Genomic DNA, 26,953 nt, shown 5'->3' on the forward strand with positions numbered 1-26,953 from the left:
CATATGAACGATAATCGCATAACAAATCTAAGCAAACCAATATATGGAACCGATGGTGTAAATAAATTGTATGTTGACAGTTCACATATTACCTCTATTGATAAAGGAAACGTTTTCAATAATATAATGATTGACAGTGATAATCAACTTAGTGAAGAGAATGATATCGAGCTTGGAGATTTAATTCATCATCCAAATCCTGTTCATCAAATCAATAAAAAGGTAATAGATACAAAATTACTTCTCGATAGTTCGAAAAATTACTACTCAAGCAGATTAGGTATCAACATGTACCCTATACCAATTAATTATTATACAATGGCATTTGAACTCTATTTTCCAGTTGAAATAGATGAGAATAGTGTTGATATCAGTGTTGTGTCATTGATTGATACTGTTAATAAAGTAACTACACGAGTTTATAACGGTTATAGTCGAACAATAGCTCAAGTTCATAAGTATCAACAACATAACAACAACTATCTCTATGTCGATATCGTTTTAAAAATGAAGTCAGGACACTCGTATGTACCAAAACTGCAAACTTATATTATAATATATGGGATTAAGAATTATGAAAGTAATGTTGAACCCAGTATATACGATCAGCTATATTATGTTGAAAATGATAGAATAGCTTTCAATGCATCAATTGATATGAAAACACAGGCCATTCATGGTATTGCAGAAGGTACTACTGATGATCAAGCTGTTAATTATAAACAGTTAAAAAATTTTCGGGACGATTTGAAGTCTGATCTTGAATTAAAAATGGCTAAAAAAAGAAACATCAGGTATTACCATAAAATTTTCGAGTATTTTTATGATCTAACGGATCCATCTGAATTCATCATGGCAGATGCAAACGGATCGGTAATCCATGGATTAAATAATGGTCTTGTGTTTTTCCAATCAAAAATGCTAGCAGATTTTGATCCGAAGAATGGTTTTTTTGGTGTTTTTAAAATTAATTTAAATACAAATATCACTCACTCCGATAACTGGACTATATATATGGGATTTAAATATGACTATAAAACCGGTGATAATAAAAGAATTAAAATAGAAATGGTTAATGGTAGTAGTTTTGAATTTCCATGGGTTAAAGTAGAGAATAATAAGTTAGCACTTGAATATGATTTAGATTTATATACAGAGCAAATCAGAGATGTTTATATAACTAAATTTTTAAACCTCTGGTATACTAAAATAGGAAATCAATTTAGAATCGCTGTTTGCAATAATGTTATGAGTATTGATCAAACATTTTCTGGGTTTAATATAAATACATCTAGCATTAAAATTTCTTCAGATTACTTTGTACAAAAAATCGGTTTTAGTAACACAGCAATGTCAGTGAATAGTCGAGAGTATCACAAAGTCCAATTTTTAGATAAAACAATGGGTATATTCTTCGAATAAATTATCTAACTCACTATTATATGAAAACTGCAGATTTAATACATGAGATGCTGAAAACTATTCAACGGTTGATTAAAAATATCAGAAAATTATACAACAGATTTAAAAATAGAAATAAAACATAGTCTAAGCATATAATATATATGCCGAAACAACGCAAAAATATATTCGAATGGAATCATATTAGTGACAAGTTAAATCAAGCGCAAATTCAAGAATTGAAAGAATACTACAAAGTATACCATAAGAAGTGTTGGTGTTATAAACAAGCTACAAAAACCTTTAAAAGGTTTAAATTAATAGGCAATTCGCTGGCTATTTTATTTGCTTCGGGGGGCATAGTATCATCCGTTTCAACTGGTGGTATCAGCCTAGTTGCAATCAGCACGGGAGCTTTATTGATACAAGGTTGGCTTCAACATCAAAATCTCGATTTGAAAATTCAAAATTGTATATATGCAACCCAATCCTATATGCATATACTTAACACACTAAAATTTATTTTGCGAACGGGTGAATTCGACCTATCCAATATCCTAATAACGATGAAAAATACCGACGACTACATAAGTGATAACAGCCCGATTATAGATAAGTGTATGGTAAAATATGATAAAATTTTTACTTTATAAGGCGCAATATCTCTGCATTTTTCAATTCTAAAATCTTTGCCCAATATCGATTATAAAATTCAAGCGTTTTTCTCGATTTTGAAACCTTTATAAACTCAAAAGGAAGATCAAGCAATTTAAATAACTGCCTGAGGATATATTTAGTGCTTATCATTCGTCTTCGGAGTTTATTTATAGATGGAAGAATAGTATCAATCTCATGAAACACTTTGTAAATCTTATCGCGCTGATTATGAGACAATTGAACTCTATTTTTAATACATAAATCGTTTAAAACAGCCTCAATGTGGTATTTACGATGATAGATGCTTTTACGCCATATCTTGTGTATGTTCTCGTAAAAATCGAAATACTCGTTGTAATAAATAGAACCATGAACCAAACCGCAATTAATACAAACATTTATACCGTTTTGATTTGACATATCCTGCTTACTACAGCATGGCTCAGCATCCTTGTTACCTTTTATCAATAGTTGATCACAGAAAGGGCATATAGGTTCTTTTAAAATTTTTAATTCATCGTGGATTTCAGAATTACAAACCATTATATATATATATATAACACACATAACTTCACCAACCATGCCTTTATTCAAAAGTAAAGTCCGAATGACGTCACGCCACAACTGTGGCGGTCATTATAATTCACAAGTGCCACAAGCACAGTCTATGTTATGTGTCCATGGTTCTGCAACCTCTTGGTGACTACTAAAATAATCCACTACAGCACCGCCATTCTTTACAAACCATAAAAATGGTAACTTACACCTTAACACTTTTTTGTAAGGAAAGAAAAGCTTGTAAAACTTTCTAAGCTGTCGTGCTCGTGTTTTTTTAACTCTACATCGCAAATTAACCCAATCGTCAAAGTTACCGAGTACTCGCTTCATACACTTTTCCTGTTGGAACTTTTCAAATGCTTGATTCAGCCACATTCCATAAAAAAAAGCATTCTGAACAACATAATTCTCAATCGTTTTAAAAGAGTTTTCGCAAAGTCTGATACAATCTTCATACATAGCTAAGGAGACTTCACCTTCTGGGAATGTGTTAGGAACATCAATGTGCACTCTCTCTCCTCTGATATAATTATCTTGCATTTGTTTGATGAGTGAAAAAGCATCACACTCACGTTCCGCCGTTGATAGCTTCTTTCGTTTTAGTTCTGGATGTGTTTCAACTAATAACTGCGGAACATTTGGGGAACCTGTTGTATCAGGCCAATCTTCAAGAACAGTTTTGGCTTCTTCGGGTTTTCCATCGTTTAGCAATGCTACTGCATAGTCTCGTTGTAGACAGCAATTCGAATAAAGTTTCATCCAATACTCAGCAAATAATTGGACCTTATCGTTCATAAAAACCACATTTTGATGGTAAAAACCATCTATGACCTCCACATCTATATCTTTCTCATAACCTGTGTCAACAACATCTTCTAAATCCATTTCATCCATCAAATCAGTTAAACCAGTTTCACTCCCCGCCATTTCTTTAACTAAACAACTTGTAAAGATATGCTCAGGGAATTTTCGAGATCGTACGAGTGTCTCGTGATTCCCAAACAATAGCTATTAGCAATGACGCATTTCCTGTTTTTCCAGACATGTCTAGACTTAAAGTAAATATTTGAGTTGCTATGTTTTTGTCACCATAATAGAACCTTAAGGAAGCATTTGTGAAGCCGTCATCTTCAAAGATCAGTTGATTAAAAATACCTGCTGACGCGTAATTCATCAAAAAACTCCCTTTTTAAAGACTGGTTGATTAAAAATATCTGCTCACGCGTAAGTCGAAAAATACCCTAATGTAAACATTGTAGAACCATCTTTTTTAGTCATTAATCATTTATAACTTATGGCTAAAACCGTAAACTGAATAATTATGTATTTAATGTTGATCCTTACGAGGCCTTCCACGTCGTCGCTTCTGGTCTTCAGGTATACACTCTAAACATGCATGATTTTTGTCTTCATTTGATATTTCAGATCTGCTGTTAAGGTCTGAAGATAGCATTTTAATAATACAAATATTTGTTTTAAGGATGCTCTGAATACAATACATTTTATTAATGAAGGCTATATCATTCGAGCTTTGATCAGCTTCTAGTAGGTGTTTGATATTTAATGTTATATCACTCATTCTATATATATTAATAAAGAAAATAATTATCTGTTTATATCTATCACTTAAACGCACTATAAAAAACACTTAAGGAAATAATATATAGTATATATAATGGGACGAAATAAAAAATACGATAATGAAGAAGACAGGCAAAACGCTATTAAGGAAAGCAAGACCAGATATATGCTAAACAAATCATGGATATGTGATGCATGTCAACATGAATACACGCTCGCTGGAAAGCACTCTCACATGAGGACCAAGAAGCATATTAAAAATACTGTTATCAAGGCTATTGAAGACCAATACAACATAATACCAGCTGAAAACATAGAAAGCAATATTATATAATTATATATTGTATAGCACAGTATATATGAATTGCTGTTATCTGTTGCCTTAGGTGACCAAAAATATATTTATTTCTGGTTATCTTTTAAACGCACCAAAAAAATCTAAAAAATAATTTTTACTATAAAGGACTTAAAGAAATGGTAATTCTATATAGTACACAAAAATGGAAAAAAATATCTCATATATTAATATGAATGAATTAGATCTAGAAAAATTATCTAAAACTGAACTCATAAAACTAGTATTATCACTAAAAGCAAACCAACCAAGAGTTTATAAACCTAGGCCACCAATCCCAACTCCTCGTAAGAGTGTTAAACAGATGATTGATGATTATGAGGAAAATGTCATTCAACCACCTCCTGAATTTAGGGATGATTACAAGCCTAAACCCATGCCACGGACTATAAAAACAGCCCCACTACCATTACCAAGGACAAAGATAGAGGAAGTTGCTAAAGCTATGAAAGGCTACACAAAGTCTTTTGAAATTGGTATAAAAAATAATAAAGACCCGTTATTACAGCTTCAAAACACAAGAAAAGCTGTAGAAAATCACATAATAAAAGAGCTATCAGCAATGAAAGGTGTTAAGTTCATTGAAACGCTCAAGGTGAAATTCACTAAAATGTCTGGGGATAGTGTAATATATAAAACCGCTTATTTCAACAGTAAAGCACAGACCATAATTAATAATCTGGAAATCGTTGAATCACTACAAGCATCTAAACAACAGATATTAAATTTCGTAGCTCAATGGATATCTGAAGGCTCAGGATGGACTATTGAATCAGTTGATGGTCATTATATAAATTTAGTTAAATATGAACCAATGAAAGGCGAATCTTATATTCAGCTACCACCAGAACTTAGAAACAGTGCTAAAGGATTAATAAACATGAAAAATGAAGATAATGAATGCTTTCGGTGGTGTCATATCAGATACATAAATCCTCAAGATAAATATCCTCAACGAATTAAAAAATCTGATAAGGCATACATCGAGAGATTAGATTACTCCAAAATTGAATTTCCAGTAACAATAAAACAGTACAATAAAATTGAGAAGCAAAATGAGATTAATATTAATGTTTTCGGTTATGAAAACAAACAACCATATCCCATCTATATATCAAAAGAAAAGTATGACAATCAGATGAATTTATTATTAATAACTGAAAATGAAAACAAGCATTATGTTCTAATAAAAGATTTTAATAAATTCATGTATAACCAAACTAAACACAAAGAGAGGAAGCACTTCTGTATGCACTGTTTACAATGCTTCAGTTCTGAAAAAGTATTAAATAATCACAAAGATAATTGTATTCAAATAAATGGAGTACAAGCAGTAAAAATGCCTGATAAGGATAACAACATACTAAAATTCAACAACTTCCATAAACAGCAACAAGTGCCATTTGTCATTTATGCCGATTTTGAAGCTATAACAGAAAAGATATCCGGCTGTAAGCAAAATAATGATAAATCATATACTGAAGCCTATCAAAAGCATACTGACTGTGGATATGGTTATAAGGTTGTTTGTTGCTATAATGATAAATATTCCAAACCGATACAAATATATAGAGGAGAAAAAGCTGTTTACAAATTCATGGAAAAGATGCTAGAAGAAGTTAAATATTGTAAAAATACAATGAAAAAATACTTCAAGAAACCATTAAAGATGACTAAAGATGATGAAAATGAATTTCAAAAAGCAGAAGCATGTCATATCTGTGATATAAAATACATAGATGAAGATATTCGGGTTAGAGACCATTGTCATATTACTAGCAAATACAGAGGGAGCGCTCATACAGAATGCAATCTGAAATTAAGAATAGAACCCGATAAAATAAAAATTCCAGTAATTTTTCACAACTTAAGAGGTTATGACAGCCATTTCATAATGCAAGAGATAGGAAAAATTGTAAAAAATCATACATACAAAAATAAAAAGGGAGAAATTAAAGAAATGAATATCAATGCTATACCAAATAATATAGAAAAATATATGGCCTTCATGCTCGGTAATCATTTAACCTTTCTAGATAGTTTTCAGTTTATGAGTTCAAGTCTTGAGAAGCTGGTTAGTAATCTACCTAAGGAATCCCTAAAATATACTTCTGAAATATTCGAGAGTAAGCAACTCAATCTGATGTCAAGAAAAGGAATATATCCGTATGACTATATGGATAGCTTTGACAAATTTAATGAAAAACTACCAAAAAAAGAAGACTTTTACAGTATATTAAATGATGAGCATATATCAGATGATGACTATAAGCATGCTAAAAATGTGTGGAAAACGTTTAAGATTAAAAATATGGGTGAGTACCATGATTTATATTTAAAATCAGATGTCTTATTATTAGCAGATGTGTTTGAAAGCTTTAGAAAAACATGCCTAGAATACTATAAACTTGATCCATGTCATTACTTCACAAGCCCAGGTTTATCGTGGGATGCTATGCTTAAAATGACTGATATCAAATTAGAGCTAATGACTGACGTTGATATGTACCAATTCATCGAAAAAGGAATGAGAGGAGGTATATCGTATATAGCTCATCGATATGGGAAAGCTAATAACAAATATATGAAAAAATATGATGAGAAGGCGCCCTCAAAGTATATCATGTATCTTGATGCTAATAATTTATACGGTTATGCTATGAGTCAATATCTACCAACTGGATGCTTTAGATGGTTAACACAAAAACAAATTGATGAAACAAACTTGGCCAAGTATAAAGAAGACAGTAAAAAAGGCTTGATACTGGAGGTTGATCTTGAATATCCCAAGGAGTTGCATAATCATCATAATGACTACCCATTGGGTGCAGAAAAAGTTAAGGTGACTAAAGATATGCTATCGGATTATTGCAAAAACATTGCTAAAAAATACAATATATCATCAGGTTTAGTACATAAACTGATGCCTACATTAAACAATAAAGAAAAATATGTATTACATCACAGGAATCTTCAGTTGTATTTAGATCTAGGATTAAAGCTCACAAAAGTCTATCGAGTGTTAGAATTTAATCAATCCCCATGGTTGAAGCAATATATCGATTACAATACTGAAAAACGTAAAAATTCTAAAAACGCTTTTGAAAAAGACTTTTTTAAATTGATGAATAATTCAGTATACGGCAAAACCATGGAGAATTTGAGGAAGCGAGTCGACGTTAGGTTAGTGACTAATAAAAATAAATTATTAAAGTTAGCTTCAAAACCAACATATGTCAGTAGCAAAATATTTAATGAAAACTTAGTAGCTGTCCATAAAATCAAAGAAACATTAACCCTCAATCGACCTTCATATGTAGGAATGGCTATATTAGATTTAAGCAAAACACTAATGTATGATTTCCATTATAACTACATAAAAAAGAAGTATGTAAACAAAGCCAAACTACTATTTACAGATACAGACAGTTTAACTTATGAAATTCAGGCTGAAGATGTATATAAAGACTTTTTTAATGATAAAGAGAAATTCGATAACAGTGACTACCCTGAAAAATCACCATTCTTTGATAAAACAAACAATAAAGTCATTGGTAAATTCAAAGATGAAGCTTCTTTTATTCCTATTTTAGAATTCATCGGTCTGCGATCAAAAATGTATTCTTATATTAAAGACAATCTACAAGTAGGAAAGACTGCCAAAGGAATCAAGAAATCCGTTATCAAAAAAGATGTCACACATGAAAACTACAAAGAGACCTTATTCAATAAAACACAGATGCATCATACTATGAAAACCATCAGAAGTCAAGGCCATCAACTTGAAAGCTATGAGATTAATAAAATATCACTGAGCTGTTTTGATGATAAACGGTATATACTTGATGATGGCTTAACAAGTTTTGCTTACGGGCATTATAATATAAAGCAATAATCTTCATTATGATTTCTAGTATAAGAGATTTTTAAACGCATCTTGATTTCAAAATTTTAAAAAGAGTATAAGAGATTTTTTTATTTTGATTAAAGGGTTTAGCAAGGGTTGGTTTTTAAGGCTTGGTTTTTTCAATTTGGTTTTCAAACTTGATTCCATTTTGGTTTTCAGTTTGGCTTCGAGGTTTGGTTTCATTTTTGATTCTATTTTTGATTTCATTTTTGATTTCATTTTTGATTCCATGTTTGATTCTATTTTTTGATTCTATTTTTGATTCTATTTTTGAATCCAGTGCTGTGAGTAGTATAGGAGTTGGGGATGTAAGAGATAATAAAAATTTTTATGATCTCGTACCCCCAACTCCTATACTACTACGGTTAAGTCATCTTCCACTTGTTGTTGTTGTCGATTTCCTCTTGGGAACTTATTTTACTTAGTGGAACATACATTTTTATGGCATTTTCTAATACCTGTCTATTTTTTGTACGAATGGGTAGAAACCGTAGATAGAAAACTATTTTTTATTTCACTCCTTTCTTCTAAAAGGCTGTAACTTGGATCATGTATAGAAGAAGGAGTCCTTTCTTCTATCCATGCTTAGATGTATTGTCTTCCAGGAGTCCAGTCAGTCAAGTGAAATAGCTGATACAGTAAATGAGGGTTTTTGTCTTATCATCGTTGTCTACTGTCTCTGTCAGATTTGTTGAAGACATCCTTGCCTTTCTTGGGGCACAGTGTCCGTGGCTGTACTTCATGACGTGGCAGCTGTGTGCTCGGTGTGATCTGTGTGTTGGTGAAGATGAAGATCCTGAGGGCTGTTCATGGCATCATGTGCACTCCTGTGTTCATCCTGACTGTGCCCACTTCATTCCATTAGACTCACAGCCTTTAAGGTGTGACAAGACCTACAAGCTAAACTCCCTGCTTACTGAGGACAAACTTCAACCCTGGATCAAGGTACATGAACACTATCAGCAGTCTACTTTAAAAAATCAAGCTGCATAATTTGAACAATAAAATTCTTTGGATTAGGTTTAGGTTTGTTATCCATTAACTCCTAGTTTTAAGTTTGTACATGTGTGGGGGTGTTAGTAGATTGATCCAGATTGTTGTAATCGAGAGGCTGATTGCAGTAGAGAATATACACGAACTAACGTGAAGTGTTTTTTTTTTTTTTTTTTTTTCTTTTTTAACTGTCTTCATCCTGGAAAGCAGAAGACTTCTTTTGAATCTAATAATTTGTTCCCACCAAACCAAATTTTAAAAACTGACCACTTATGACACAAAAGTGAACGCCTAAGCGTGAAAAATAGCACGTAGGTTTACGGGACCTTCTGTATATAGGTCCCGTATCTTCAATGAAGTTAACGATAACTTAAGAACTGTGTTTGTTTAACATCGATTATTGAGTAACTGGTAAAGTTCTGAAAAAATTGTTATTTCGTGATATTACCTGAACGGTTCGTAAATAAGCTCAATTTGTTTTCTCTCCCTTTCTCAGCATTTCAACTGCAGAAATCAGGATACAGGTAAATGTTTCTTTCGTTGATTTGAAATATGCTCTGTAGAAAATACCTCTGGCTCGCTAAGTTTTAACTGTGCAAAAACATGTGGGAATAAACGTTACTAGATTATACAAAGTTGCCAAGCTAGTGACAGTTGTAAATTTTTATAAGAATTCAGTTGTAAACAGTAAAGGATAGACCGGTAAGAATGCAAAGATATTCTCGCTTGCTGTCGCTTTATTGATGAACCGATTTGTTGCGTGATGATCTGCTTGTTCAGTTCTGTGGTCTGGTTACTTGATTTTACAACTGAATGTTGAGACGAGTTCTAAATAAATAACTAGAAATAGCTGACACTAGGTTGCCCCCGAAGTTTCGACGATGTTTATCGGTTTTTCTCTGCTGTTCATCCTTTTCTACAATTCAGACATTTTATTAGAAATTAATTTTCTATTTTGGATGATTATTAATTATGATACGGTAAATCATTTAATTACAAGAACGCAACAGCATCTTGACATCATTTTGTCATGTTTTGCTGTGGTGGGGGATCTCAGCTAGACTCAAGCTAGACTTTAGAAAAAGTCCGTCGTCTTTATTAATTTAACACGGTCCGGGTCGACCTATCGCGACTTGCGTGGCTCGTTTTCGCGACTTCGTCGCTTTGAATGGGCCGCTTTGCGGGCTCGAATCTAACACGCCTGCCGCGAGTTTTAAATAATCACAATGCATCTCGAGATCTCTTTTGAATTTCTTTTCTTGATGCCGCATAAGTTTTCTCCATTCAAGTAGTTTGTGCCTGGTAAATCACGGTCAGTTGGACAAAGGCTTTCTTATCGTAAATCACGCTTCATGACAACGATCAACTTTTTAAAAGGAAAGGATACCGAAAGAATTTCTCACCTTTGACAATGAAAACGCTTGACTTTCTAAAAGTCGCTCGCTTCTGGTTTCCGGTTTCGCCTGCCGCGAGTCTTAAACAATTATCTCGAGATCTTTTTTTAAGTTTCTTGTAAATCTCGTCCGGAGATAGACTGATCAAGGCTTTTCTCCGTTCAAGTAGTTTGTGCTTGGTAAATCGCGGTTTTGGACTAAGGCTTGCTTATCGTAAATCGCAAACAAATTTGAAGACATGGCTTGATATGTTCGTACGTGTTCCTAGACATATTTCTTCTTCGGCCACTCAGATGTAAAAAATGTGGATTTTCTTTCTTCTCTGCGAGTTACTTAGTTAATTATCGCGAAGTCTTTTCAACAATTGCATTGCTTTCGGCTTTTAGACATTGTGAAATGAATAGGCCTCGAATAAAACCTCAAATTATATTTTTCAAAATTCTGCCCAACTGCAATCAACGTTTACAAGCGTCGTTTGTTTGCTTGTTGTCATCCGTGCACGTGCTCATGCTTGGGCTGTCATCATTACCCAATCATCGTTTACTTGCGTCATCATTGACCAATCACCGTATGTCGGCATTTTACAAGTCCCGATACCTACTTGCGGGCTTTCAGCTTGTCGGCATTTTACAACTCCCGAGACTATTTGCGGGCAAACATTGATCAAATCGAGATTTTTCCCAGTATATACTATATATATATACTCTATATTCGCGCGGATTACAATGATGCCTCCTCGGGTTTTGGCCTCTGGGCCAAAACCCTGCGGGGGCAATAATGAATGGCTGCTATAAAACGTCTGCAGGATGAGTCGCTTATACCGTTCCCAATCATTGGACGGTTAAAATCATTGCCGTTGATCAGTTTTATTTTTTTCTTGTAGACCAACTGCAGTTTAAGCCAGGCCGTGTATCACGTGGTGATCTGCTACTCATAGCACGTGATGTGGGCAAACAGTGGGATGTATTGGGGCGCATTCTGCTAGACGAGAAGGAACTGGAACACATTGATTATGATCAACAGAGCTTGTATGACAAGTGCTTTGTTATGCTGACTCGATGGACGGAAGCTCAGGGATCCAGTGCTACATACGCTGCATTAGGAAAGGCATTAATGCAAACTTTGCACACAAAAGATCTTTGTTCAAAGTATTGCTTGGCGTCGCAAGGCGTACTGGAAAGTAGTGTCTAAATGAACATGTATTCGTAAACTAAAATGAAACAAACTCTTTGAGAGTTTAATATTTATTTAAGGGTGTGGGCACATTTGTACGTTTGTAAAACTACTTGCCCAATCAATCGGTCAAGTGAAAGCATATTACCGATTTGAAAAAATATTGTTTCGATCCTCTTTCTGAATTTGGACAACACAAAGTTCCACATGTATAAAAATTACAGGGATAAGAAAATGAAACGATACGAATCTGAATTTTTTTCCATCTGAGATGTAACATTCACTCTCAGATTCATATTTTGATGCTGTTTAGGATATATTGACACTGTTATTAACTATAGCATAGCATATATCAACTATAGCAGACGTTCACTGTAATTTGTGATCATGTATAAACATCAGATATTATGAGCCAAAGTTTTTGCACCATCTAACTCTTCATCAAATTTAAAATAAATTAGTATTGAAACTGCAGGCGTTCACTACTACCTACTTTGTCATCAAAGAATGAAAGAAATTGTTCTGACATTTAGTCATGTTGTAAACACAGCTTTTCCTTTACCCTATTAAATATCATCTGTAGTTTGTTATCAAGAGAACTTGAGAAGAATTCTGGCAGGAATAAAGGAAGAAGATTTAGTTTTGGTTGGTGATTTGTTTGCAGTGCTAATGATAAACCAAACTCTCCTCCCGATCCGTTCCCACTAGTTCCTCACAGTTATCATTTACTGGAATCTTCTCTCAGTCGTTAACTCTATGCCATCTTTCCCGCGCTCGTCATCCTCAGGATTTGGATTAAAGTACTGAAATACAATCCCTTTCTGTGAGTAGTGACCGATGATTTGGTCTCATTCTATCGATTACTTTTTATTATCATTTCTTTAGTAGTGTTTTATTCACTCCTTTTAAATTAGCCAGAGAAAAAACACCCTTTTGTCGCGGGCTCGTTGCCTTTCCCCATACGTGGGAGATGTGCGGTTTTCAAACGAAACGATTCTGACTGACGACGACCGAGATCCATAAGATGCGTTGCACATTGAGTTAGGATGTGTGCCTGTTGTTTTCGTCGCCTATTAACCATCAAGCCCCCAGCCTGCGAGCAAGCATCCTCCGCCCCTACCGCTGGTTTCCCACTTCAGTTTCCGACGCAACGGCGCCTGGGCACGAGGCAGGATCAAAAGTACTTTTCCTGACCGTTAACACGAAGCACCGTACCTTGCATGTTGTTCACCGCTCTGAATTGTACTATTGGCTCAGTCGATGGTGAAATAACATGGCGGACGGACTTGATACCTGCCGGCAAATTCTTTTAGATAGATTTCCTTCAATAGACGACGATCTTTTCCAATATGTGACAGGTAAATATTTCACTTATTATTTTTGCTTAAGTCGATCTTGCTACTCTCTGTTCGACTTTCTATTATGACAGAGCCTTGCTTCACTTTTCGTGAAATAATTTTAAGACTTCCCTCCGTAAAAACTAAAATCTTTTAAAAACTAAGATGATTAGCATCTTACATAAGATAACAACCATTTACAAAGAAGACTGAAGTGATCTTAGTTTAAGATAATACATCTTAACTTAAGACAAGTAAAGTCTTATGTATTTGTAAGATTCAAATCCATCTTAATATAAGTTTTTGAATGCGTCTTAAAATGAGACTGGTCCGTTTTATAATAAGATTGTGTCCTCTCATCTAAGATTGCTACTTCTTACTTTAAGATTGCAGACTCTTAACTTTCTCATTTCAAGAGAAAGAAAATCTTAAATTTAGAAGGTCGTTCGACTTAAATAAATTTTAAGAATTCAGGGCTGGAAATAACGGCCGGTCAACGGACAATGTCCGGCCTGATTGGGGACTTGACCGGTCAAATGTTCGCTTTGCCGGTCATGTTGTCCGGTCACAAGTCTATAATAATAATAATATTGAAAAAACCCTAATTTTCTATGCTGTTGTCTACTTTCTGTTAGTGTATACACCTCGCTGTATTGCAGAACTTCCAACCAAAAAGTAAACTAGAACTGATCGAATTAAATGGTTGTTTACAATTCGCATGTTACGTTCTCAAAATTAAAATATTTTCCCAAATTGTCCGTTTCCTCTTGCACACAATTCAACGATTAATTTCATTCCAAAGCTCGGAGTATAAAAGTACAATTTAAATGAACTATGATTTAAACAATCTTTAAATCTTTGTGTGGCTCGAAATTGCGACCGATACGGTCGCGTTTGCAACTAATATTTTTCCTTTGGCGACTAAAACTTTCTTTGCAGTCGCAAGTTTGGAATTAATATTTTATAGTGTGAGGTAATATACTTCCTCGTTTTCCAGTATGAAGCCATTGAAAATGTTCTTCTCTAGCTGCTTGTTATTTTAATAATCGCTGGGAAACGCAACGTGAAATCTATATATTTCGATGAGAACAATCCGGAAGTGACATAATTTATTAGATTTTTGCAAAACTTGAAGTTCCAAAATGGAGACCACAAGACCTTTGTTGATAAGGAAAACAAAACAGGCCAATGGACCTATAACCCACCTCAAGCACTGAAAACAACTGTGCCATTTGCATAGTTTGAAGCCAAAAGACAAATACATGGAGCCAGACATGAGCCAGACGCTTGCATCATTCATTCATTCATTGAACAAAAACTAACTTTGAAAACTTAGAAATTAAATAGAACTGCAGTCAGCAATTGATTTTTCAATTCAACTGAAACAGAGTTTCATCCACGAAAATACAACTTTCATTAATAGAGTCCGCGAAAGAATTTTGTTTTCACCATTCATGAACATGAAACACAAGACAGTGTGGAGTCAAATTACATTTCACACAAAATTTGCATAAATTTGAACTCGCAAAAAAAGATGCAGACGAGTCATTAAACTGTAAACTTGCTTTTAATTAATAATTATTGAATTCTGATCTGATTGCTATTTTCCATGTATTAACTATTTGAAAACGGTTCTCATTCATGGAAACAAAACAGTTTTTCATTCAACTGTTGCAGTATTTATGGACGTGAAATTATTCGCTTAATCAAATTACATTCTGCACGAAATGAGTCATAAAAGCAAGAGAAAATAGATTTGAAAAAATAAGAACTAATGATAAAGAAAATTTTAAAACTTTAAACTTTTTTTGTACCGTATGGTTCCGACCTGAGGTAAGCAACATCGTAAAGTAACGAGCAATTCATTCAATCAGCAAAAAAATAGAGTTCTGACGACAATCTAAATTCCACAGTCAACAGTGTCGTTACTTTTGGGAAAAATTAATTTACTTTGGGAATGTTATTTCTTAAGGTGGGAGGTGTTATATTTTTACATATATTTAATACTTATTGAAAAATTGTATGTTGCAATTTTGTCCGAGCAGAAACGAGGTATGACCGAGCTAAAATGGATTTGACCGGACATTTTGACCGTTCAATGTTCGAAAGTTATTTCCAGCCCTGAAGATGATTTCAAGAATGGTAAGATGGTGTCATCTTAACTAAGTCACGTTACGTCTTAAATTAAGAAAGTGGGCATCTGCAATATTTTGAAGTCAATGTGGAGGATATATAACCGTCTGTACAATGCAGTCTTGGGTGCAAAGAATTTTATGGCATGTAAGGTCGAAATGTAAAAATTTTGTTGCCGTAAACTTATCACGGCCAAGAACCAGAATTCAAGTGATATCATGCCGACAAAGCCAAAACTTCCAAAAGAAACAGTATGAACATTTGCGACTTTCCGTTTCAACCTTTTTAGGAGGACAACTTCAGCATTTTTCGAAATTATCTAATTTCCAGAAAGTTGGTGTTTCTTATCAAAATAATTAAGCGGGATTTTCCGTCGCATGCAGGAGAACGTTTTACTGCATGACCGCCATTGCTCTTTTACGTAAGGAGGACCTCTGGGGAAACAGTACAATTTTCTGATTGGCTAATTTCGATCCAAAATGGCGCCCAATTTAATTGAACAATTTTTTGATTGGTTTATTTCGATCCAAAATGGCGTCAGCTATATAAACAGCGCTACTCATGTTCCTTTCATTTTATAGCGCACATTAGTATGGCTCACGGTTATGTTTTGTCGTTGACGAAGATATATTTTCACACTTAGAGGAATTTTCAGAGCTGATAGAAAAGAAGGAAAATTTCTGGAGTTAGAATTGGTTAAACAGCTGTGTGAGGGTGAACTGAAGCAGATTTGAATACACAACAGCACTCGGCACATGTAAGCTCCAACTTTATTTTTTCTAAAGCATCTCAGCGGTCCGGAATCCTGAATCCTTTAATCTGATTGGCTAATTGCGCGCGCTCCAGCGGTCCGGTTTTTCTCATCTGGACCCCGCATACGGACCGCTCATGGCGCGAAATCATTTTGCACCTTTAAGTCTAACGAACACATAAAAGTTTTGCTCTCCAAAGACAAAAATAGCCTCACCATCCATTGTTAATGCTAAAGGACAAAAAAGCAGTGGAATTAAAGGCCTCAAAGTTCTTCAAAAGGCGAGGTATTTATTTATTTCTCAACAAAATCGAGTTGTAGTTTACCGTTCGCAGTTTGCCGTACTCAAGACCTCGGGTACAGTTTTTCCCAATACGGACCTCCCGGCCGGCAAATAACATATATATACGTTCAGCCGTCAAACGAAAACAGCTAAGGTCTACATCTTCCTTTTTGTCTTTTTCTCTGTGTATGTTTTTGCTTGAATTATACGCTTAAAGTGCTTGCTACTATATTTGTTGTGCTTGTATTTATGTATGGTTTATCGAAAACAGTGTGTTAAGCAAGCCAGGTTTGTTCCACTTTGGTTCGCTCGCGTATTCTAGCGAGTCGGAGTGACCGTTATTTTTTAAATCACCAGACAGTTGGACCTTTATCTTAAATTAAGACAAGGAACATCTTGTAATAAAAAAAGATATGTTTGAATCTTAAAATAAGGTGAAAATGAATCTTATCTAGGCACTTCGTATTTAAGACGTTATGAAACTGAAATTAAGACATAAAAAATCTTACTTTAAGACTGCCGTTCTTAAATTAAATCCTTCCAACCCAACTCCTGCTTAAGTAGTTATCATCTTAATTTAAGACGATTTTTAATCTTGATTAAGATGAAGCGTCTTAAGTTAAGTAAAAATTCCCGTCTTATCTAGGCACCAGTCGCTAAGGTGAAAAAACGTCTTAATTTAAGATTTTAGTTTTTACGGAGCCTTTTTTCAGCTTTTTTCAGCGTTTAAAAGACAGAGAAAGTTCTAAGATCGTTGATTGTGAATATAATTATATTCTTGGGCATAGCATTAACATCATTTTTTAATCTTGATTTAGGAACTCGAGACAACCATATCGATTCTGTACGCGTATGTCACCTTGTTTCTCTTACGTTTTGCTGTTTTCGTTAACGAAAGATGCTTACTGGTCTCAGTTAAAAAAAAAACATCATTGTTTCGCACTATAAGATTGACTAGTTGTTATTTATTGTCTGCTTTCTAAATGCTATCGTGATAAGCCAGCTAGCAGTCAGAATAAATTCAATCATTGTATTTTATATGTTTTTAGCTAATTTGGGTTGTCTGTGATCTTAGCCATAAGAAGAGGATTCGTAGCATTGTCTAGGGTTGTCAGTTAATGGGGATTACCAGAAAAAAAACCCCTCTATTATGGCCCCTCTCTTTCAAGCCCTTTCTCTAATACCCCCCCTTCTCCAGGAGGTTCAATTTTTTAATAAGCCCCCCCCTTCCCCTTCTATAAACCCCCACCCCCTTTCCACCTTTGCCAAGATGGGTTTAGATAGTAAATCAGGACAAATCATGAACAAGAAGGAAACAAATCAACATTGATCTTTTAAATTCACCACATAAACTTATTGTTTTGTTGCTACATGTACTACGATTTCCAGTTGAGTGAGACGCGAACAAAGTTTGGTGACGAGGTTTCAACATAACAACGGCATTGTTGTCAAGGGCAAACTTCTCTGTTACCATTGGAAACAAATTTGCGCTTGTAACTGTCTTGCTCGACAATCTCGATGCTTAAATAAATACAAACACTACAAATATCGTTAGCAACACTTTATTACGCTTTCAAATAAAAAATATATACACAGAGACAATGATAAAAGAAACAAATAACGAAATATATTATGCCTTAGCTGTTTTATATCGACGGTAACAGATCTGTGTTGAGTGTTGACGTTATGTTCAACGTGCGTCACTTTACCTTCATGCAGTTGTTAGAGTTACTGTTCAACTGAAATTTAATCGTTTTCCAACTCCAGGGATTTTCTAGCAGCTTTAAGAATTCCTTCAGCTTTAAATAATATATCTTTCTCAAGTGCAAAATGAATAATTCGCGAACTAAAATGAAGAACATTTGGTGCTTTGTAAAGCTGACAAAAGCTAACACCATTTCGGATCGAAATTTCAAAAAATTAGCCAATCAAAAAAATGCTCAATTAAAACTGACGCCATCTTGGATCGAAATTAGCCAATCAAAAAATTGCCCTGTTTCCCGAGAGGTCCTCCTTGTATAAAAGAACAATGGCGGTCAGTACCTGTAACGACAGTTACCAATGGAAACAGAGAAGTTTGCCCTTGACAACAATGCCGTTGTTATGTTGAAACCTCGTCACCAAACTTTGTTCGCGTCTCACTCAACTGGAAATCGTAGTATTTTCTGAGAGCTCAGTAACAGAGGTAGGTGAAGTATAAGAGGCACTCAGGCCTGTCTAGGCTAAAATTCTTGAATCTAGATCAAGGATAAACAATATTTTGGGGTCCCTTCTTTCCTGTTAAAAATTAAGCTGCCACCTTACAAGCAGGCCTGGATTCACCACTGCATGTACAGTTGTATGTAAGGAGCATGAAGTGTAAGACTTGATAACAAATAATTTTATACTGAGTGTGTTCTTAGCTGACAGAGTTTCAACTGTAGTGAAGTGCTGTGTATTTGTTGTGGTTCAATTTTATCCTTGGTACAACTTTTTTGGTGTATCGTAATATGTATATATAATAATTATGAGTATAAAACAAAGAAAATACCAGATTGTACCAAGGGTAAAATTGAACCAGGCAATGATATAAATTTCAAGGACTGAAATTATTTTGATTTAATGTATATTAATATATTTTAAAATCTTTTTGACCCTTCAAACTAAAAACATGTGATCAAAGGTTCAATTTTTCCTTGTTATATTAATTCATTAGCAAACAGGCCTGACAACTGTCGCCGAGGTGAATAACATAACGTAGTACTCATAGGCTAGATGTACTATTAAATAAATTTTAATTCTCAGAAATTACTGTTTGACTATAATTTATTAGCTGAACCAAACTCTGGCAGTCTTCAGGGACTCATCTTTACTAGTAAACTGACCAATCAGATCACCTTCAGCTGTTACCAGTAGTTGTGTTAGTTGTTATTGAACCAGTGGTACTAAACATGGTGTTAAAACAAATGCTTAAGGAGAATAATCCTAAGCCTTGAAATCAAAACGTTAAAAGTGGATTTGTAAGCACTGATTGTATGAAATGTTACCTTCAGACATTCTTGAAAGTGGATCAGATGATTTTGAGAGTGGTGAGGATATTCATGATGCAGTGGGAAGTATTCTAGCAGAGGTGGCAGGAGATGAAGGAGAAGACAACATTATTGACATCTGTAATCAACTTATGAGTGCTTTGAAAGGGTATGTACAAACTAACAATTTAATATGCATTAAAGCAGACATAAAACATAATTTTATCTCTTCAAATGGTATAAAATTTATACTCTATACAGGATCTTTGATTCTTGCCATGGTATTAATAATAATATGCCTAAGAATATTATTCTTAGGCATGTAAGCTTACAGTTAATGTTTAAACCAATAGTTTTAAATAATTATATGATTGGCAAATGTCATGTATGTTAAAATGTGACCATCAGATTTAGAACACTGTAGATGCTTACCAACAAACATTGCGTCAATCAGTAGGTAATTTACCAATCACTCAATGTTTCTTGTGTGGAAACAAGCTAATGTGCACAAAATTCAGTACTTTCAGTAAAATGATTCATCCGATCTGAGATTATTAAACACTAAATTTTCGGTGGCCTCTGTCCACCTTCGTCAGAGTATTGAAATTGAGTTCGATAACGAACTCATTTTCAATACTCTGATGAAGGTGGACAGAGGCCACCGAAAATTTAGTGTTTAATAATCTCAGATCGGATGAATCATTCTACTGAAATAACGTCTACCGATCGCCACAGACAAAGTGTATCTACAAAATTCAGTACATGCAGATCTATTCACTGATTGATATTTTATTTACTGAGATAAATTGAAGGAGGCAGGGGTGCTTATTTCACTTTATGCAAGTATGTAATCTGTGTCTCAGTACTGGTTCTGTCTTTGTTTACAGGAAAGAAAGAATAGGGGACGAACCTGTCAAAAAATCGGTCCGCACTTGACCACTTTTGTAGAGATACACTCAACTTAAAACGGGACCATAGGCACCTATGCATGGCCTCATTTTAAGTTGAATGTTTCTCTATTAAAGTGGTCAGGTCCAGACCAATTTTTCGACGGGTCCATACCCAATTTTCTCTATCATGTAAATGGTCTCTCTGTCTGTATTCTGCATATTTGTTGAGGTTTCTGTAATCAAACAAAGAAACTTGGGGGAGGATGTGTGGTTTTCAGACCAAAATATGATGCCAAAAATTATTTCCAATTGCAGACCAGAGTGTACAAACCACACCCTATTTCAGACTAAAGCTTAAAAATCATACCCTTTACTGGCACACATACTTCATATAAGTTATAATAATAGCTTATGTAAGTGAGTACCCCCTCCCTCAGAAAACAAGACAGGACATGACATGGATTTAAACCCAGCTGCAGGCCCATCCTATATGTCAAAAGGCAATCTCCTGAGTAGTATTTCACTGTGATATCACAGTAAACACCATTTTTGTGCCTGTTTCAAGCATTTCTTATGCTTAGCTAAAATATCAGGAATGATTTATAAATCATTTTCAGTTAGAGGCATTTTCATGTGTATAAAGTCAAAATATCCAACCCCAGTGTTAATATCACACATATTTGACTCAGAATAAGTTGTCAAGTGTATCTGTATCAGTTTTACTTGTAACTTCAGTTAAAGATTATTATTCATGTTAGACTATAAGTTATGATGACTTACAGTAGCATTGATAGCTGGCATGCATGAGATCTGTGGTTATAACTTATTAATAGTGTGAACGTTCCTTATTTCATATCTACATGTCTTTTTTATAGTGATAGCTGCAATGGCACAGCCACAGGTCAAGGCAGCCATAAATTACTCCATGCTCCTGTTAATATGAAGGAGATGGCAGAAACTTTACTAGGTAAGAGCTCAGAGGAAGTGAAAAACTGCTTGAGATGCATGTAGTCATGTACTGTATGTTACAGGTCAAAATTAGCTTTAGGTCATTTTCTCCAACCTAAGTTGTTATTTTTTAACCTAGGCTGAAGTTTATTTTTTGTATACTACATGTAGGTTAATAAGTAGAAAATTAAAACACCTCCCCTCCCTCCACCATCCTTACTTACCCTCCCCTAGCATCTACTATTATCCCCCCATGTAGTATATATAATATCATTTTTTTTTTTTACCTTTTAACTAACCTGCACTTCTAGGATTTGAACTCTCAACTTCCAGATTTGCTGTCCAACCCCTTATCCACTTTGTCACAAAAGAAACAATGCTTGGGTGAGCCACTATTTAAAAAAAAAAAATATTACTCCAATCCAAACCCTTACCCTAATAATAACCTTGGATTTTACCTAGTTTGAAAAAAATAACCAGGTTAACTAAAAAAATTAAACTGAATTTTAATTTGACCTGTAACATACTAGTGTCCTATGTGTGGTGACAGCACCAATACTGTAATAAAATGGCCAGGAAAAGTTCCCTGGAATAATAACTTTCAAATCAATGCCCTGTGGAAATTTTATGTGTCTACAGACCTCAAGATCATGGGCACAGCTATTTCATTTCTCTATACAGAGCAACCTGACCAGGAAATACATAGATACATGTAATTACATTACCAGTAATTATGTTTGATCCTATAGAACCCCAGGAAGATGAAATGTCAAGTATTTGGATAGTAAAAAAAGAAAACAATACAGTAAGTTGTTTCTAGGGATTAATCAGCAAAATTAGAATGATTGTTTTTAGAGATATTTGTAAAATTATGCACCTGTGTTAGTCTTACTTGGTAGCCTGTGACTGGTAAAATGTGAATACATTCTGTACAATTTGCTGGAGTTCACTTCCTGTTCATACTCCAGTGAGAATTGAACTTGCTTGCCTTCACACTTATTGTGTCAGTCTAAAATAAAATGTAACTGTTAAATGAATGTTCTGCATGATTTTGCTGCATATTTTACTGTAACCCATTGACACCTGTGCTGCCTGAAACTGCCCATGACCAATGTTGGCCTTGGTTCCGCTTGTGACATCATCAACTTTGACCAAAAAGGCATCACTTTTACTCAGGACGCAGGAAGAAAAGATCTTTTCATTGATTCCCAAAGCAGAGTGATTTGTACAAAAACGCTTAGCCTTTTCAGTGAGAAATTCAGAGAAAAATTTCCCTTTTCTAACCCTTCGCTACATGGTATTACCCGTCTCGTTGATGCTTTCTCGGGAATTCTCGAACTAAAAGCAAGTTCCGAAGAACCCCAACAACTGCAGCAAAAAAAGAAGAAAAAAAGGAAATTTTAAAGTAAAAAAAAAAATAATTAATAAAAAAAGGAAAGTCAAAATAGGTAGGTCACATCTCAAAAATTTTATTTGTGGGCATGCAGGAATGGGCAAAAATGTAAGTTGCGATGCTAGTGGAAAGCAATGCATGCTTTTGTGTTGGAAATGCTGTTTTGAGTAGTTTGAACCTAGTCTTTAGCTCGTAACTGGCTAGAAAATGTCAAAAATGTCTTTAAAATATGTTTTCCCAAAAAACTCCAGGTGTCAATGGGTTAAATCATGATCATGATCATGCTCAGATTGAAATATTATTTTAGTCACATCTGTACTGTGACTCAGTGTGCCTTTTCCCATGCTTATAGGAAGTGTTTGTTTGTGGATATTCAACTGTGATCGTGTTGTTATTTTACAACTGTTATTTTATCTTTAAAAATTCAGGTTGTAGATCAGAAAAAATTACAAAAAGCTGAAGCCAAAATAAAAGCAAAGCAGGAGAAACGTGCACAGGATGGTGAACCTATTAATGAGATAAGAGGGAGGTAAGTTATATTATGTTGTAACAGAATTTGACAAGGCATTCTTGTACAGGACAGTAAAACAGGTAAAGTGTGGTCAGGTGATAATAACAAGTGATTCTAATCTTCTGACTGCAGGCAAATAGATAATGCATCAGCTTGCCAGAGTTCTAACAAGAGAGAAAACAAACTAGAAGCCAGTGGTACAAACAAAAGTCGAGATATCAGGATAGAGAACTTTGATCTCTCTTATGCAGACAGGTAAGCCTGGTGACTCCAACAATCTTAATTCCAGATTTTTTACCATTTTGATTCAAAATGTGCAAAATCTCAGTGGCTCTTGGAAGACAAATGGACATATACATAATATTACACATAAATTATGGTTTTAATATCTGTGATATATTTCTTTCAGAGTTTTATTGAAAGAAGCAGACTTGTCGCTAATCTTTGGTAGGAGGTATGGTTTAGTTGGAAGAAATGGGATTGGAAAGACAACACTGATCAAAATGATTTCCAGGTAATGTATAGTTAAACCTGTTGTATATGTTGTGGTTTTAACTTATCTTTGGTTTAAAATTTTTCAAACGGTCAGTTTAAATTTAATTAACCACAACTTATAACTTGGTGCAATAAAGATCCAGTTTAAAGGTTTCCAAAATTCTAAGGCTCCATTTTCAAATTTTAAATACCTTAGCTAAACTATAAACATTGTAAAAATGACAATTGAAATTTAATGTTGTTGTTCATTGTTGAGGACTGGTCTTACATGTACATGTTTTACTATTGGTACAAATTGGTGTATTGTAATATATGATAATAAATATAAAACAAAGGAAAATACCACATTTTCACACACAAAAAATAAGGAATGTCTCTTGTTAGAGATCAAAGAACTAATAGATTCTTTGTCTTTTGCATAGAGCAACACTGACATTAATTATCAGATATTAATAAACATAAACCTATTAAATTAAATTTTGTACATTTCTTTACCATAATTTAAACTTCATACTAGACTCTTTACTTTTTACCTACAGGCGTGAGTTATTTGTTCCATCTCACATTTCTATTCTGTGTGTTGAACAAGAGGTATGTGCAGTGTATGTGTTAAAAGACAAACTATCGTCAACTTAGTTTCTTCCAAAGTGAATCAGCCTTATGTTCTTTACAATATGAATACAGTGACATGCTGACAAATAATAAATATTGATGTACAACAAATCCTCAGAACAAATGAAAAAAAAAATGCTGCAAATTATGTACAGCAATCATTTTTTAAGAGTTAAAGGCATTGGCTGCACTATCATAATAAAAAATAAAAAAAAACTCATTGAATAAACATGTGTCTGTAATCTCATGCACTGATTGTTCATTTACATTATCTAATACCAAGATTTTCTGTAAATACAATTTGTAGGTGACTGGAAATGAGACACAAGTTCTTCAGAGTGTTCTAGAATGTGATACTGAGAGAGAAAAACTACTAGAAGAGGAGAGGAAACTGCTTGCACTGACAGGACATGGAAGGTACATGCACACAGCATGTGTTCACAAATCAATCATTTAAAACTTCAGTAATAAGAGTGTAACAAAAGGACAAGTATCAGTTGATGGAAAATATTGTTATTGTTTTCGAGTGTTTGGAAACCCCAATGAAACACGAAGCATGAGTTTTTGAAATAGCTTCTCAATCGGCGCCTAATTGCAAACAAAATATATTATTCACGAAAACTTAATTTTTTATTTCTTTTGTTCAATTAGCGTACAATTTGCAATCGGGCCTTATTGCAAACAAAGGATATTATTCACAAAAACATTAAATTGTTGCTATCTTTTGTTTAATTAGCGCATAGTTTGTGATGATTATGTAAGATCCATGTTTTTCACAACTAAGCTTGTTTACTTCAAGCCGCCATAATTTGCATGCAGTGGCGTCCTGCTAGTTTTGAAACGTGGACAGGTTAGCTGAGGATGAATATCGCCGGTTTCAGCCGCCCAAAAATGTGCAAGAAAATTCCTTGCTTGCACAGCAGTCAAAGCATAGTGGACAAGCGAGCCGTTGAGGTTTTGAGAATCGAACTTGCCAAACAGCGCGCGAGCAAAAACTCGGGAAGTGTGTTCAAGGATTATGATGTTCACCGCGTGCAAAGTCTTGAAGAGAAGTTGGAGGACCTGGATGGTCTGTCTTTAAAATATTTGCTCACAAAATTCGTTCACCAAAAACTGGGTTGGGAATAAGAACGGTGGTCGATCGCTACAAGATGTTCAGGAATGTTTCTGAATTGCACTAGCACTGTAAACGTAAATTTTAGAGTGATTCTACTTAACCCGTGAAACAGAAGCTTGTCTATTCAGTCGGTGTTTGTGTCATTAATATTTAAATTAGGTTAACCACTGCCTCGCGAATATGGAGGATGGGTGCCTGGGATACCCGGGAGGGCCTCCACTGAGGTCAGCCGGCCCTCCCCAGATAGGATAAAGCTGCCAAGGCTGGCAATCCTAACAAAACAGCCATGAGCCCCCACGCACAGACACCCGTCACACTGATTAAATCAGTGGAAAAATGAATTTATAACTAATAAAAAGAAGCAGGAAAGGGAGGGAGGGAGGGGAAAAAACTCGCAAAACATCCCTGAAAACCCTCCATTGAACGAAGACCTGACACCACGCTGTCATGTCCGAGAACGCAACGCACTGAGCCTGACAAGAGCTAGTAACCGCTGACCACCAGGACAGCCGACTACCCACTCGTTGTGGTTAACTTGGTTAAATTGCTTTATTTAACTTGGTTAAATCGCATTTAACCTCATTTAACCACTGCCTCGCGAATATGGAGGATGGGTGCCTGGGATACCCGGGAGGGCCTCCACTGAGGTCAGCCGGCCCTCCCCAGATAGGATAAAGCTGCCAAGGCTGGCAATCCCAACAAAACAGCCATGAGCCCCCACGCCAAGCCGAAGGGATCTCTGTGCTGACCACCAGGTCAGAACAGAGCAAGGGGCTCATGGCTGAGAAGCCATAGCCCCGAACACCACCCACATCCCGAGGCACCCATCTGCATGATTAACTGATACAACACTATCACGCCACACCCGCTATAACGCCAAACACGCTAATACGCCACACCCGCTATAACGCCACACACGCTATAACGCCACACACACTATAACGCCACACACACTATAACGCCACACACACTATAACGCCATACACACTACAACGCCTAACTGCAAACAACTGCAGCATGCTAAACCCAAGCTAACAGGCAGATGTAGAACCCCTAACGCCCTGCTATGCCTGGCAACGGAACAGGCAGAGTTCACTGTAGTAATGCTAGATGCCATGCTATGCCTGACAACGAAACAGGCAGAGTGCACTACTGTAGTAATGCTAGATGCCATGCTATGCCTGACAAAAACAAGGAACAGTAAACCCCCTTGGAGTCCCACTATGCATGACAGACATGACACATCGGGCAAGCTAAAGCTAAGCTAACAGGCAGATGTGGAACCCCTAAATGCCCTGCTATGCCTGACAACGAAACAGGCAGAGTGCATTGTAGTAATGCTAGATGCCATGCTATGCCTGACAAAAACAAGGAACAGTAAACCCCCTTGGAGTCCCACTATGCATGACAGACATGACACATCGGGCAATGAGTAAACATGACCCACACACACGCT

General features: G+C 35.2%; 2 protein-coding genes across 3 annotated transcripts in view; both read left to right on the forward strand.

The window, feature by feature from the left end:
• The window catches only part of LOC144655985 (uncharacterized), a 38,875-nt gene extending 26,217 nt beyond the window's left edge, over positions 1 to 12,658 (forward strand). Inside the window, exons 11-13 of the mRNA XM_078516188.1 lie at positions 9,146 to 9,404; positions 9,949 to 9,976; positions 11,730 to 12,658. Of these exons, the coding sequence (XP_078372314.1) occupies positions 9,146 to 9,404; positions 9,949 to 9,976; positions 11,730 to 12,037 (595 nt within the window). The 3' untranslated portion in view covers positions 12,038 to 12,658. The remainder of the gene's footprint in view (positions 1 to 9,145; positions 9,405 to 9,948; positions 9,977 to 11,729) is intronic.
• LOC144655987 (ATP-binding cassette sub-family F member 3-like) overlaps positions 1 to 26,953 on the forward strand; it is a 103,392-nt gene that overhangs the window by 63,424 nt on the left and 13,015 nt on the right. The window contains exons 2-10 of one of the 2 annotated variants that reach the window (XM_078516190.1): positions 13,277 to 13,377; positions 19,556 to 19,700; positions 21,297 to 21,388; positions 22,119 to 22,174; positions 23,191 to 23,291; positions 23,406 to 23,528; positions 23,683 to 23,787; positions 24,308 to 24,359; positions 24,688 to 24,797. In XM_078516190.1, the coding sequence (XP_078372316.1) occupies positions 13,293 to 13,377; positions 19,556 to 19,700; positions 21,297 to 21,388; positions 22,119 to 22,174; positions 23,191 to 23,291; positions 23,406 to 23,528; positions 23,683 to 23,787; positions 24,308 to 24,359; positions 24,688 to 24,797 (869 nt within the window). In that variant the 5' untranslated portion in view covers positions 13,277 to 13,292. Of the gene's footprint in view, positions 1 to 13,276; positions 13,378 to 15,516; positions 16,527 to 19,555; positions 19,701 to 21,296; positions 21,389 to 22,118; positions 22,175 to 23,190; positions 23,292 to 23,405; positions 23,529 to 23,682; positions 23,788 to 24,307; positions 24,360 to 24,687; positions 24,798 to 26,953 lie in introns of those variants that run through there. The other variant, XM_078516191.1, reaches the window with a different exon arrangement.

This window comes from Oculina patagonica, chromosome 6 (assembly GCF_052425735.1).
Source record: "Oculina patagonica isolate OP01 chromosome 6, crgOcupat, whole genome shotgun sequence".
Lineage (NCBI taxonomy): Eukaryota > Metazoa > Cnidaria > Anthozoa > Scleractinia > Oculinidae > Oculina > Oculina patagonica.